General features: G+C 42.3%; 1 protein-coding gene across 6 annotated transcripts in view; it reads right to left on the reverse strand.

Annotated features, from left to right (window-relative positions):
• Positions 1-14,898, reverse strand: part of LOC143041149 (uncharacterized) — a 75,550-nt gene that overhangs the window by 13,496 nt on the left and 47,156 nt on the right. For all 6 annotated transcript variants that reach the window (XM_076212951.1, XM_076212953.1, XM_076212954.1 and 3 more), the window contains exons 8-10: positions 12,354-12,478; positions 4,282-4,436; positions 1,275-1,993 (exon numbers count right to left, since the gene is read on the reverse strand). In XM_076212951.1, coding sequence (XP_076069066.1) covers positions 1,275-1,993; positions 4,282-4,436; positions 12,354-12,478 — 999 coding nt within the window. The remainder of the gene's footprint in view (positions 1-1,274; positions 1,994-4,281; positions 4,437-12,353; positions 12,479-14,898) is intronic.

Here is a 14,898-nt window from a genome sequence, read left to right on the forward strand (position 1 = left end):
GGTAGAGCATGTGTCAGGATTAGAAATGGAGAGAGCGAGTGGTTCTAGGTAAAGGTGGGACTTCGTCAGGGATGTGTTATGTCACCCTGGCTGTTCAACTTAATGAATGGGGTGGTGCGAGAGGTAAATGCAAGGGTGATGGGTCAGGGATTGGAGATGTTTAAAGAAAATGGAGAAAAATGGGAGGTGAGCCAGCTGTTGTTTACGGACGACACTGAGCTTGTAGCAGGATCAGAGGAGGGATTGGAGAAGTTGGTGACAGTTTGGGAGAGTGTGTGAAAGAAGAAAGTTGAAGATAAATGTGGGTAAAAGTAAGGTGGTGAGATGTACAAGGGGTGAAGGTGGCAGTAGACTGGAAGTGAGCATTATGGGAGAGTGACTGAAGGAAGTGGATAGTTTTAGATACTTGGGTGTGAATGTGGCAGGAAAGGGTAGAGTAGAGGTGGAGGTAGAATGTAGATTGAAAGAAGCGAGTAAATGCCTTGGTGGATTAAAAAGTATAATGAGGAATAGACATTTGGGAATGGAGGCTAAGAGGAGATTGCATGAAGGAGTGATTGTGGCAACAGCACTGTATGGGGTAGAAACATGGAGCATAATAAAGATAGATGGAGTTTGAGACGAGGTGTCTGAGAAGTATGATAGGGGTTACTAGGCTGGATAGAGTGAGAAATGAGGAGGTAAGGAGAATGGGGGTGGTAAGGGAGTTGGGAGATAGGGTGGATGAAAGAGTATTGGGATCGTTTGGACACATAGAAAGTATGAGTGAAGAAAGACTAGTAAAAGAGGTATGGAAGGCAGAGGGGGGGGAGTGAACATTAGGGGCGACCTAGGATGAGATGGATGGATGTGGTGAAAGGGGCTTTGGGGAAGAGGGAAATATCTGTTGAGGAAGGAGGTGCCAAAATAAGAGGGAGGGTAGACGGTGGAGGAGAGTGGAGTGTATTTAGGGATGGAATAGTTTTTATGCCTTTCTTTTTGGCTACCTCCCTTGTAAGTGGGAAAAAGCCTTGATATATGTATTATTTATATCATTATAATTTTTATTTATTTATCATTATTATATATATATTTTGCATTTGACCTGGTTATGGACTAAAAGGTCTCCTGTCAGCATGCTCCTCCTTTGTAATTCTAAATCTCCACCCATTACAGTATGTCAGTCCCCTCCTCGATTCAAAATAAATCATGAAGCTTGCCACTAGTACATAAAAAAGTAAATTGTGTAAACACTGATACAGAATTCTGAATGAGTCACCATGACAAATACTCACCTGGTATTGCTGTCTCTCACTAAGCTGTGGTGACTGAGGTGAGCTTAAGTTTTCTGCCTGGTCATGTCTACCCATTGTAGACTTTGGACTTTGCACTTTTGAGGGTGAACACTGAGGTGATGAAGCAACTGAAGATGACTTTGATGGGGATGACTTGGACGGCGATGATTTGGTTGGTGATGATTTGGAAGATGAGGTTTTGTTTGGTGAGGAAGCAGACTGTGATTTTGAAGGACTATATTTAGCCGGGCCTCTTGAAGTGGATCTTGAGCTACTTCCTGACTTAGAAGGAGACCGTGGAGAAGGAATAGATTTGCTGCCAGTGTGAGAGAGTGGTGGGTTGGTTGCTCCTTTAACCTGAGGTGTCTTCTTAGGTGAACTGTACTGACTTGACCTTGACGGTGCTGTCATTTTCCCGGTCTTCCCATTTCCTGCAGCAGACCTATTGACAGGGGTGGGCTCCACTGGTTGCTGCCGTGGGGATGACTGCGACCTGCCCCTGCCTCGTCCAGTCTTCCTATTATCATTATCACTTCCTCTCCCTCTTCCCCCTGAAGAAGATACAGATGAACTGGTCTTTATACCCTTCTTGCCTTCGGGGACATCACGTGGCTCACTGGATGCTTTGGAACTTCTGCCAGGCCGTGGAGCTGCTAATGGTGGCCGAGCACTGGATGGGCGTGATCTCCTAGTTGGTGTTGTTGAAGTACTGCTAGAACCTGTGAAACAAGCTGTATCACTGCTCAGCTATCATAAAAAAAAAAAAAAAAAAAAAAAAAAAAAAAAAAAAAAAAAAGATGCCTACATAGGCATCATGGGGCATGAGTCGGTATGCAAAGATGCCGGCATTGGCCTCTTGATTATATTCATTTTGTAGTTGTAGCTGAGTAATCCCTGTATTCTGTGAAATGGTTTGATAATATTTTCTGTGGATATTAATATTCAGAGTGAAAGAGAACTAGTATTACAGCTGGAACTATATTTCACAATGCACATATTGTGATGCATTATCAAACCATCATACATCAGGCAGCCAATGTTGCCTGCAAGAATTTTATTCGTATTAAGAGGTTACAAGTATGTGTCCTTGGAGATAAATTTGGGAGTGTTGAGGAAAGACAACCTGTCACATGACAGACATATCAGTAGGATTATGGGAGAGACTTACAAACTGCTGCAGAAGATCACAGTGCCTTTTCACTATACGATGCTCAACATAGGATTGGTCTGCCAGGGCTGCAAAGGACCAGTGTAATGTCGAAAATGGAAACACCCTTAAGGGGGTGAATTTTCGTGCCATTTGAATGTGCTGTCTACCATTGCAGAGTTGTGGATAGAGCTAATCATCCTGTCAGAAACCAACAAGCTCAATTATTGTCTTGCCACTGTAGGGGGAGGATTTGTATCAGAGTGTCTTGTGTGTCCCCACCTCTTGACTCCCACTGCTGCCTGTTCTAAACCCCTTAGTGTTGTGAATATGGGCTCTAGTAAGGATTTATCACAGGAAACCACTGCCCAGATTGTAGCCCTAAGAAAATCAGGTGATACAACCAAGGGATAGCCTCTGTTTAAGGGTGAGAGGGGCTTCTTGATGGGTCAGTAACTCATGTACCCAAGTGCTGTGATCCTACAGTTCACAGTTTGGACTGACACCTTGCCAAACAGTTCAGGGTTACTTTCCTTGATTTTCCATAAAGTCACTCATGGATTAGACTCATCCTGACATTTTACAGTTGTCTAGGCCCTTTTATTGGTCTTCAGTGTCTTTCCAGGCCTCTTTTTCTGAGTGGGAGAGGAGAGGTCACCCTCCTGGTCAAACTTGGCAACCCACCGTCTAATACTTTGTGAACACATGCCAACCTGTTCAGCTCTTTCCTTCATTGCACAATCATATTTCTTTAGGGCTACGATCTGGGCAATGGTTTCCTGTGATAAATCCTTACCAGAGCCCATATTCACAACATTGGGCGGTTAAAAGAGGTAGCAGTGAGGGTCAAGAGGTGGGGTACAGGACACATGCAGCACAAATCCTCCCCCATGATGGCAAGACAACAACTGTGTTGGATTCTGGTGGGATGATTAGCTCCACCCACAATGCTATGATGGTAGGTGGTACATTCAAATGGCATGAAAATCCATCCCCCTTAAGGATGTTACCATTTTTAACATTGCATTGGTCAACCATGGCCTTGGTGGATCCTATGTCAAGCACTGTATGGATGAAGAGATAATGAAAAGACTCATAGGAACCCTGATCCGTCCAAGAATGGAATATGTGTCAGTGGTATGGTCTCCACATAGAGTGAAGGATAAAAGCAAGATCGAGAGAACACAAAGGGCAGCAACCAAACTGGTCCCTAGCCTGGCAAATAATAAATCATACGAGTTGAAACTTAAAGCACTGGGTCTACCAACTTTGAAATATTAAGGAGAAAGAGGCAATACTAATACAGTATTCAGGTCACTAATGGGGACAGATTGCAGTGACAGAAGAGATCTCTTGATTAATGACAGGAGGGCTTTAAGAGGTCATGGGAAAAAATTAATAAAGTGTCTTAAGGATGTTCAGAAATGCAGTTTTCCATTAGATGCACAAATACTTGGAATAGCTTAGAGGGTGATATGGCCTATGCTGGAACAATGCATGAATACAAATCTAAATATGATATTTAGAAAACAAGGATGTAGATTAAGTTGGAATTGTACGTGAATTTGAGGCTATGATAAATTGGAGAGTAGGAGATGGGAACCAACAAGCATTGCTCCTTTCCTGTATACTACAATTAGGACAATACATTTAGACAGACATCCAAACTTTCTTCCCAGAGAGACCTATGGAAGGGCACGAAGACTACTACCAGGTGTTGTGAAGGTGCAGGATTCGTTAAAGAATCTGGAGTATACAATTACTACCAAGTTCATTAAGTGACTACATTTCCAGTAATCTATGCTAAATAAACATGAAAAACCAGTGCTAAATAATCACAAGTTCTATAGTTTTACTGACTTGAGGTTGTGTGCCGCTGAAGTGGGTGTGGTGTCCGTGGTTCTCGTATGCTTGCAGAAGATTGCTTGAACATTCTTATACGCTCAGCCTCCTGTAAATCTAGAAGCTCCTGTTGAATGGATGCCAATTCTAGTCGGAGACTCTCCAGTTCCCCACTTGAAACAAGAATAAATAATTGCAAATAAAGTATACATATATATATGCACACATGCATTGAATACATATAATGCAAGAAAGGGACAGATGGGCAGACTGTACTTTCCTGGACCTACAAAAGGCATTTGATAAAGTATCACACAAAAAACTATTAAGAAAACTTGAAACAACAGGAGGCGTACAAGGAAAATTATTGAAATGAATGGTAGATTTCTTGCATGGGAGAAAAATGAGAGTGCTGCTCAGAGATAAAAACTCTACCTGGGAAAAAATGATAAGCAGAGTCCCACAGGGTTCAGTATTGGCCCCGATAAGGTTTACTATACATGTAAATGACATGGATAAAGGTGTATAATATTTCATGAACTTCTTTGCAGATGATGCAAAAGAAGGAAGTTCAAAATAAATGTGGGTAAAAGGTGATGAGATGTACAAGGGGAGAATGTGGCAGCAAATTGGAAGTGAGTATTAAAGGAGAGAGACTAAAGAAAGTGGATAGCTTTAGATACTTGGGTGTGAATGTGGCAGGAAGAGGAGTGGAGGTGGAAGTAGAATGTAGATTGAGAGAAGCAAGTAAATGCCTTGGGGGATTAAAAGTGTAATGAGAAACAGACATTTGGGAATGGATGGTAAGAGGAGATTGTATGCAGGAGTGATTGTGCTGACAGCACTGTATGGAGCAGAAATATGGAACATATGAGAAGAGAGGAGTTTGTGTTCAAGATGAAATACCTGAGAAGTATGGTAAGGTTTACTATGCTGGGTAGCATGAGAAACAAGGAGGTCAGGAGGAGAGGTGGTGTGGTAAGGGAGTTGGGAGATAGAGATGATGAAAGAGTATTGGGATGGTTTGGGCATATGAAAAGAATGAGTGAAGAAAGATTAGTAGATGAGGTGTGGGAGGCATAGGTGGAAAGAGTGAATATGAGGGGACAACCTGGGATGAGATGGATGGGATAAAAAGGGCATTGGAAAAGAGGGGAATGTCTGTTGTGGGAGGAAGGGAGAAGACAGAAGATAGGGTTAAGTGGATAATGGTTGTGTATGGATGATGCGGTGTTGCATGGAAGGGAGTGGGTGGGGGATTGGTAGGGTAAGGGATTATGTGTGAATGATATTTTGATGCAGCCTGAAGGGATTTCTTCCCGTTTTCTCTTTTTCTGCATGAGGGGATGGAGAGTGGGGGTCACAGCCTTGCTGTGGATGTGCTGTATCTTGCTGCATTGCTTCTGATCCAGGGCAGTGGGGAAGATGCAGGGATGACCTGTCATCCAGTTGGAGCCAAGATAACAGGAGGGGGGTGAATGGGAGTGAGGTATGTGGGGATGGAATGGGTGAGAGTGGATTTTATGTCTTTGTTTTTTGGCTACCTCTCTTGTACATGCATACATATACCAAAGCCTTTTCCCCCCTTATAAGGGAGGTACCCAAAAAGAAAAAGGCATAAACACCACTCCCACCCATTCCATCCCTATCACACTCTACTCCCATCCACCCTCTTATCTTGGCACCTCCTGGATGACGGGTCATCCCTGCATCCTGTCCACTGCCCTGGGTTAGAAGCAGTGTTACAAGACACAGCATATTCACAGCAACCCCCTCTCTCCGTCCCCACATTCAAAAAAAGGAGAAGATGGGGAGAAATCCCTTCGGGCTGTGTCAAATTTTTTTCACACATACTACCTCACCCCCCATCCCCCACCCATTCCCCTTCATGCATCACATCATCCATATATAACCCTTCTCCATTCACCTGTCTTTTGTCCTCTCCTGTCCTTCCTCAACAGACATTCCCCTCTTCCCCAAAACCCCTTTTACCCCATCTATCTATCTCATCCTAGGTCGCCCCCTCATGTTCACTCCTTCCACATCTGCCTTCCATACCTCTTTTACTAGTCTTCCTTCACTCATTCTTTCCATGTGTCCAAACCATCTCTTCAACCCTATCTCCCAACTCCCTTTCCACCCCTGTTCTCCTCCTCACCTCCTCATTTCTTACTCTATCCAGCCTAGTAACCCTTATCATACTTCTCAGACACCTCATCTCAAACACATTCAAACTCCTTCTCTCTTCCTCTTATGTTCCATGTTTCTGACCCATATAAAGCTGGTGGCACAATCACTCCTTCATACAATCTCCTCTATTTCTCATTACACTTTTTAATCCACAAAGGCATTTACTTGCTTCTCTCAATCTACATTCTACCTCCACCTCCACTCCTCTATTTCCTCCCACATTTGCACCCAAGTATCTAAAACTATCAACTTCCTTCAGTCTCTCTCCCTTAATACTCACTTCCAGTTTGCTGCCACTTTCACCCCTTGTACATCCCATCACCTTACTTTTACCCACATTTATCTTCAACTTCCTTCTTTCACACACTTTTCCAAACTCTGTCATTAATTTTCTCAATCCCTCCTCTGATCTTGCTACAAGTGCAGTCTCTTCTGCAAACAACAGCTGGTTTACCTCCCACTTTTCTCCATTTTCTTTAACCATCTCCAATCCCTGACCCACCACCCTTGCATTTACCTCTCGAACCACCCCATCCATGTATAAATTGAACAGCCAGGGTGACATAACACATCCCTGACGAAGTCCCACCTTTACTTCAAACCACTCACTCCCTCCATTTCTAATCCTCACACACGCTCTACTACTCTCGTAAAACCTCTTGACTGCTCTTAACAGCTTTCCTCCTATCCCATATTTCTGAAAAACCTTCTACAGTGCCTTCCTGTCTACATTGTCATAAGCCTTTTCCAGATCCATAAAAGCCCCCAAAAAATCCTTACCTTTTCCTATAGCTTTCTCACATATCTGTCTTACCACAAAAATCTGATCTATGCAACCTCTACCCGTCCTAAACCCACACTGTTCCTCACCAATTACTCCCTCTCTTCCTCTCCAAATCTTCTCAATCAACACGCTCCCATAAGCCTTCCCAACTACACTTAACAATCTAATCCCTCCGAAACTACACTTGTCCCCTTTTCCCTTGTAAAGTGGAACTATACAGGCACTCCTCCTGTCCTCTGGCACTCTACTCTCTCTCCAACAAACATTAACCTCACCAGCCAGTCCACCATCACAGTACAGCCAGTCCATCATCACAGTACATCTTTTTTCAGACATTCTGCATGACATCCATCCAGACCAGGTACCTTACCTGCTCTCATCATCTTAGCAACTGCCTTCTCTTCATCCTTCCTTATTTCTCCTCCATTTTCCTCACTCATCACGATCATTTTCTTAGCACTTCCCACTGCAACTACCTTTCCCTCCCTATCCTCCTTCACATTCAGTAACTCCCTAAAATACTCTGCCCATCTTCCTCTCACTGCCTTCTCTTCCATTATCATCTTTCCATCTGCAACTTTTACTTTTTCTTCTCTACTTGATTCGCCTCCTTTTCCCCTCTTAATTTCTTTCCAAAACATTTTTTTTATTACTTTTAAAATTTTCTGTCATACTCTTACCTCATTTCACATCTCTCTCCTCTTTGCCTCCTTTATCTTATGCTTTACTTCTCTTCTCTTTTCTTTGTACTTCTCATATGTTTCCCTTGTCCTGTTTTGTAACCGATCTGTGAAAGCTCGCTTCTTCTCTTCTACAACCTTCTTTGTTTCCTCATCCCACCATTCACTACCCTTCCTTCTATTTCCTTCCATCATCCTTGTTCCACACACACCTTGTGACTCCCTCCTTGAACCATCCCCATTCCTCCTCCACTCCTAGTTCTACTCTATCCTTCACTCCCTCCCACTCCTCTCTCAGGTTCTTCTTGTACTCCTTTTCTTTCTCATTTAAGCAGTTTACTCTAAACACCTCCCTACCTTTTGTCCTTTTCGTCTTTCTCTATCTATCCACCATTCTCAACTTACCTTCCACCAAAAAATGATCTGATATTCCCCCGCTCTCTCCCCTTAGAACATGTACATCCTTAACTCTTCCTATTTCGCTCCTATCTATCACTACATAGTCTATTAACGCTCTATCTACCACCCTTCCATCCACCACCCTCTCCCATGTGTACTTATACTTGACTTTCTTCCTGAATGCTGTATTTGCTATCATCAACTCTCTAGACACATCTCCACCATCAACTCTCCACTACGATTCTTTCCTGGAACTCCACATTTCCCAACCACTCCATCTATTGGTTCATTTCCTACCCTAGCATTAAGGTCTCCCAATACTACTACATTGACGTTTCTCCTTAATCCCTCTATGCACTCATTTAAATCTATCCAAAAAGCCTCCCTTTCTTCTATACTCTTCTCACTACCAGGCCCATATGCACTTACAAAAACCCACATCTCCTTTCCCAGTTTCACCTTCATCCACATTAACCTTGAAGAAACCTCCTTCCACACCACTACACCTTTCCCTATCTCTTCACTTACTAGTATAGCCACCCCTTTTCTCCCTCCTCTCTTCACTCCTGAGAACCTCCCAACTACACTCCCAAACTCACAATCATCCCTCCCTTTCAACTTAGTTTCACTCAAAGCCAAAACATCCATCTTTCTTCTAACAAACATACTACCTATCTCTTCCCTTTTACTCTCATCTGTACCACATCCACACACATTGAAATACCCAAACCTTTGGGTACTGGTCGGAAAACTCCTAGACCCTTTTATGCCTTTACTTTTTTTAGGAATGTCCCCTGTGGGGCTACAGGGAGAAGGATGCCTAGTCCTAATCCCTGTCCCGTTTTTCTCACCTTTTATGATTTAAGTGGGAATACGTGGTGGCAGCATTCTATCTCCCACCACAGGGTAGGCAAAAAAGGAAATGAACATTTAGAGAAATGGTACAGGAGAGCAACAAAGGGTTGGGGGACAGTGTAACGGAGGGACAGTTGCAGTATAATAAAAGTGTCATCATTTCTCTGTGAACAGAGTCCTCCTCTATCACAGACAAAATGATGTGTGGCTCTGGTCCATAGGAGCGCCCCATATAGATCCTAAAGTACTGCATGCTACTTTGCCACAATAACATGCAGCCAATACCCCCCTTGTGAGGAGGAAAAAGCCGTTGGTATATTTATTTACCTAGCTGTATTACATGGGAAGGGAGTTATGCTTGTGGTGACCCATCTTTATATCTTTCAGCATAAATTTTTTTCTTAACCTCTTCACTCCGGGCCAAAATCTCGCGGGCAGCATTAGCTGCCAGACGTACGATGTGTCGTAATAATACTCGCGTCATAAAATATAGTCACTGCTTATATTGATCGTTCTCTCTTTCACCCGTGAATTTTGATAACCATAGAAAATGTGATGAAGACAGTTTAGAGAGTATGTCATTACGTAGGGGCAACTACAATAAATATAATCACATTTTTTTATTTTTTTTATTACACCAAGTGGCTATTGTACTTACGTCAAGATGTCACTTTGCAGTTTCCTTATCACTAAATTCTTTGTTTATTTCATCGATTGTTGTTACTGATCGTGCAAATATAATAATTGAAAGAAAGATACAAAGACTTTCGGTCACATTAACTATGATACTCCCTTCCCATATGTAAACAACCAGGCAGCTGTTGTAAACAGATGAATGTAGAGATGGTAGGGAGGAATTGATGGTGGGAGTAGGAGGAACTAAGAAAACGATGTTGATGGAAGAGGAAAATGGAGAAATAAGAAAAGATGTGGCATAAAGAGTTTTGAAAATGATAAGAACAGTAAGGCACCTGAGTTGGATGGACGTCATGTGCAGTGTCTGGAGAAGGGAGGTACAGTAATGGTGAAGTGGCTAGTCACATTATTTAATATGTGTCTGAGGGAGGGGGAAGTGCCAGAGGATTGGAGTGCCTGTATAGTCCTGCTTTACAAAGGAAAAGGGGCAAATTTGAGTATAGCAGTTTTAGCAGGATCAGTTTGTTGAGTGTAGTTGGGAAAGCTGGGAGGGTTTTAATTGAGAAGATTAGGAGAGGAACAGAGGGAGTAATTGGTGAGGAACAGTGTGGGATTTGCATAGGTAGGGGTTATGTGGATCAGATCTTTGTGATAAGGCAGATCTGTGAGAAAGTTTTAGCAAAATGTAAGGATACGATTTGGGCCTTTATGGGTTTAGAAGGGGCTTATGACAGGGTAGGGAGGAAGGCACTGTGGGAGGTATTGCAGATATATGGGATTGGGGGAAAGCTTTCAAGGGCATTCAAGATTTTTTACAAGAGTAGTTGAGCCTGTATTTGAATTAGAAATGGAGAGAATGAGCATTTAAAATAAATGTGTGACTGCATCAGAGCTGTGTCATGTTGCCATAGCTGTTCTATGTATACTTGATGGGAAAGTTTGGGAGGTAAATGTGAGAGTAAGAGGCTGGGGATTGGAGATGGTTAAAACAATGGAGAAAAGTGGGAAGTGAACATGTTTTTTGCTAATGACACTGCTTGTGGCAGGGTTGGAGGGGGGATTAAAGTTGTTAGTGATAGAGTCTGGGAAGGTATGCAATGGAAAAAGTTGAAGGTAAATATGAGTTAAAGTAAGATGTGCAAGGGGAGAGGATGGCAGCAAGTTGGAGAGAGGCTGGAGGAAGTGAACAGTTTTAAGTACTTGGGTCACATGTAGCAAGAGAGGTAGGAGTGGGGATTCAGGTAAATTGTAGGTTGATCTATCTATCTGTACACCAAGGGCTTTGTCCCCCTTACAAGGGAGATAGCCAAGTCAAAAGGCAAGTACCCACTCTCACCCATTTTAGTCCCACCCATTCCATTCCCATCCACCACCCTCTCTTCCCTCTTATCTTAGCTCCTAATGGATGACGGGTCATCCCTGTATCCTGCCCACTGCTCTGGATCTCATACAGAAAACAGAGATGGGGAGAAATCCTTTCAGGATATGTCAAAATATCATTCATACACAACCACTCCCTACTGCCTCATCCCCCACCTTCTCCCTTCCTTGCATCAAAGTATCATGCATCTACAGCTATTCTTCACTTACCTAGATTGAAACAAGCAAGTAAATGCCTTGGGGGTTTAAAAAGTGTCATGAGAAATAGGTCTCTGGGAATGGATGCAAAGAAGTTATACGATGGGGTGATTGTCCTGACAGAACTGTATGGGGCAGAGACTTGGAATTTAAGAGAGGCAGATAAGAGAAGTTTAAATGTGTTTGAGATGGAATTTCTGAGAAATATGGTAGGGGATACAAGGTTGAACAGAGTGAGAAACAGAGGTGATAAGAACTGGGGTGGAACAGGTGGTGGAAGATTGGGCTGATGAAAGAGTATTGGGATGGTTTAGACACACGGAAAGAATGAGTGAAGAAAGATTAGTAAAAGAGACATAGAAGGCAGAGGTTGATGGAGTGAACTTGAGGGGACAACAGAGGATGAGATGGATGGATGGGGTGAAAGAGGCTTAAAGTAAAAGGGGAAGATCTGTTGAGCAAGGAAGGGAGAGGGCAAGGGATAGCCTGGGTGAGTTGAGAATGGCTTTGTGTGGATATCATGTTGTAGCTTCAAGGGATTTTCTCCCCATCTTCTCTCTTTTCTATGTCTGTCAAGCAAGGATGGGAGGGGATGGGGACAGCCCAAAGGGGCTTCTCCTTGTCTTCTCTATTTTCCACATGAGGGGACAGAGAGGGGGTTTGTCATGTAAGTGAAGCAGCCTTGCTGTAGATGTGCTGTGTCTTGGTGCATTGCTTCTGACTTGGGCATAGGGCAGGAGACAAGGATGACCCTTCATCCACATGGAATTAAGATGAGAGGGAAACAAGGGTGGTGGGTGGGAGTGAGATGGGTGGGAGTGTGTGTATTTGACTTGGCTACCTCCCTTTCATGGGGGAAGAAGCCTTTGGTAGAGAGATTGATGGCTAGAAGCAAATACCACACCAACACCAAAAAATTATGTCACATTATTTTCCACACTGAACCACTACACTACATCATGACTCACTCCTTCTTCTGGGCAGCTTCCTTATAAAATATGCGGTCATCCTTAAGAGTTGCAACAAGTTCCTTCAGACCAGCACGTTCCCTATGCCATTCAACCTCCCGTGCTTGCAACTCGGCAATACGTGCCTGCAAAAAAACAATAAAAAGAATTATCTACATGCCATTACAGCAACATAACAAAGGAGATAATCTGGCTCAGTATATTCCTTGGGGATGAAGATCTCTGCCATTAGAGATCCTAGGCAAGAGCTGAATATACATCTTCCTTCAGGGTTTCATTTTAATTTTCTACCTGTTCGTAGATGTCTATGACTTTCTACCTGCTCCATTTATTCTCCAAGCAAATGTATATAAACCTTGTACCTTCTGCTCTTTTTGGGGCAGAAACATTGAGTGTAGAAGAGTAAGATATCAAATGCATTTGAGATGAAATGTTTGAGAAATATGGTAGGGGTTACTTGGCTGGATAGGGTGAGAAATGAGAAGAAGAGGAGAGTGGGGGTGGAAAAGGAGTTGGGAGATAGAGCTGATGAAAGAGTATTGGGATGGTTTGAACACATTGAAAGAGTTAGTGAAGAAAGATTAGTAAAAGAAGTGTAGAAGGCAGAGGTGGATGGCCTGAACAGGAGGGCAGTGACCAAGGATGAGATGTATGGATGGGGTAGAAGGAGCACTGAGAAAGAGGGGGATATCTGTTGAGGAAGGGAGAAGACAGAAGATAGGGGAGATTGGTGAATAGTTGTGTTTGGATGATGTCGTGATGCATGGAAGGGAGCGGGTGGGGGATGAGGGTCAGGGAGTGGTTATGTATTTACCTAGTTGTATTATATGGGAAGGGAGCTATGCTCGTAGTGACCTGTCTTTGTATCTTTCAGCATCAAGTTCTTTCTTAAAATCTTGAATAGTGTTTGCACACACTGTTTCTTTATCCAAGTTATTCCAGATATCCAGCACTCTGTGTGGGAAGCTATTTTTTTCAGATATCTTCTATAGTTATCCTTTTTGAGTTTCTTTTCGTGTCCTCTTACTTTTCCATTGTCATTTTTTAGTAAATCATCCCTATCAAGGATTTCCATTCTTTTCATGATTCTATAGTTAGTATATCACCTCTTTCTCTTCTCTGCTCCAGTGTTGGTAGTCCCAATTTGGATAATCTTTGTCCGTTCATTTGGACAGAGCTGGAGCCAACTTTGTCGTTGCTCTCTGTATTCTTTCTAATTTCCTTATATTCTTTTTTAGTACTGGGTGTCCATACTGTTGCTGCGTATTCCAGTTTTGGTCTTATTAATGTAACTAATATTTCTTTAATAATTTCTTCATCCAAATAGTCAAATACTACTTTCATTGACCTTAATAGGCTGAAGGTCTCTCTGACTATTTTGTTGATATGTTTATCTGGTGTCATGTCTCAGCAAAGACATGACACCGGAAAAATGAACTCGGAAAGAGATCTTGGAGTAATAATTATTACTCCAAGATCTCTTTCAGAGTTCATTTTTTTGTTTTTTCACCAATTTTATAATTTTTTTATATTCTGTTTTTACTTTTTCCAAACTCCATTATACTACATTTCTTGATATTGAAGTTCACTTTCCACTTTTGAGTCCATTTTCAGATTTTGTCCAGGTCTCATTTTAATGATTCAGTCCTCCTCTGTTCTTACTTTTAGTATTTTAGCGTCATCTGCGAAGAAATTCATATAACACTCGACTCCTTCATCCATGTCATTTAGATGTATCAATTTTCAGTTTTCTTCTTCAGCAAACTTTATTAAATTCACTCACCAACTAACCTTCTCAAGCCATCCTCCATCCCTGCTTACAGAATATCATCAAGCCAATAAGTAAATAATATTTACTAAATCACATAAAAATTAAAGTAAATCATATATACCAAGGCCTTTTAATTCTTACCAAGGTGGCCAACTCAAGAGCACAAACCTATATACACAATTAAAAGCTATTTTTATGTAAGTAGCAGTTGCCAACAAGACTGACAAGTTATAACACCATATGAGGATGGAGCCTTTTATTTGTACGACGTTTTGCTTATTACAGCTTTTTCAAATATCTGAAAAAGGTACTTGAAAAAGCTGTAATAAGCAAAACATTGTACAAATAAAAGGCTCCATCCTCATATGGTCTAAAAGCTATTTATCACCTCTCCAATCTCAGCCAGCACTTTACAAATCAAGGGTCTTCACTGTCCCTTGTCAACAAGGGTCAGTTCCTCTGCAGCAGGGTGTGATTGGTAGAGTACTTTACCATAACCACCACTTCATACTACCTCCCTCCTCAACCACAGGGCTCTGTTCTATCCCCCACGCTCTTTAATCTATACATGCATGACTTACCCACACTAGACACCTCAGAAATACAAATCTCTTCCTACGCAGATGACATAACAATCACATGCACACATCGTAACACAGACAAAGCTGCAGAAATAATCCAGCCATACCTTGATACACTCAACACATGGTTCATCACAGACTCAAAATAGCTCCAACCAAATCTACAGCAACACTTCTCACCAACTGGACAAAA

Source organism: Oratosquilla oratoria, chromosome 30 (genome assembly GCF_046742065.1).
Source record: "Oratosquilla oratoria isolate Oo_2021 chromosome 30, ASM4674206v1, whole genome shotgun sequence".
Lineage (NCBI taxonomy): Eukaryota > Metazoa > Arthropoda > Malacostraca > Stomatopoda > Squillidae > Oratosquilla > Oratosquilla oratoria.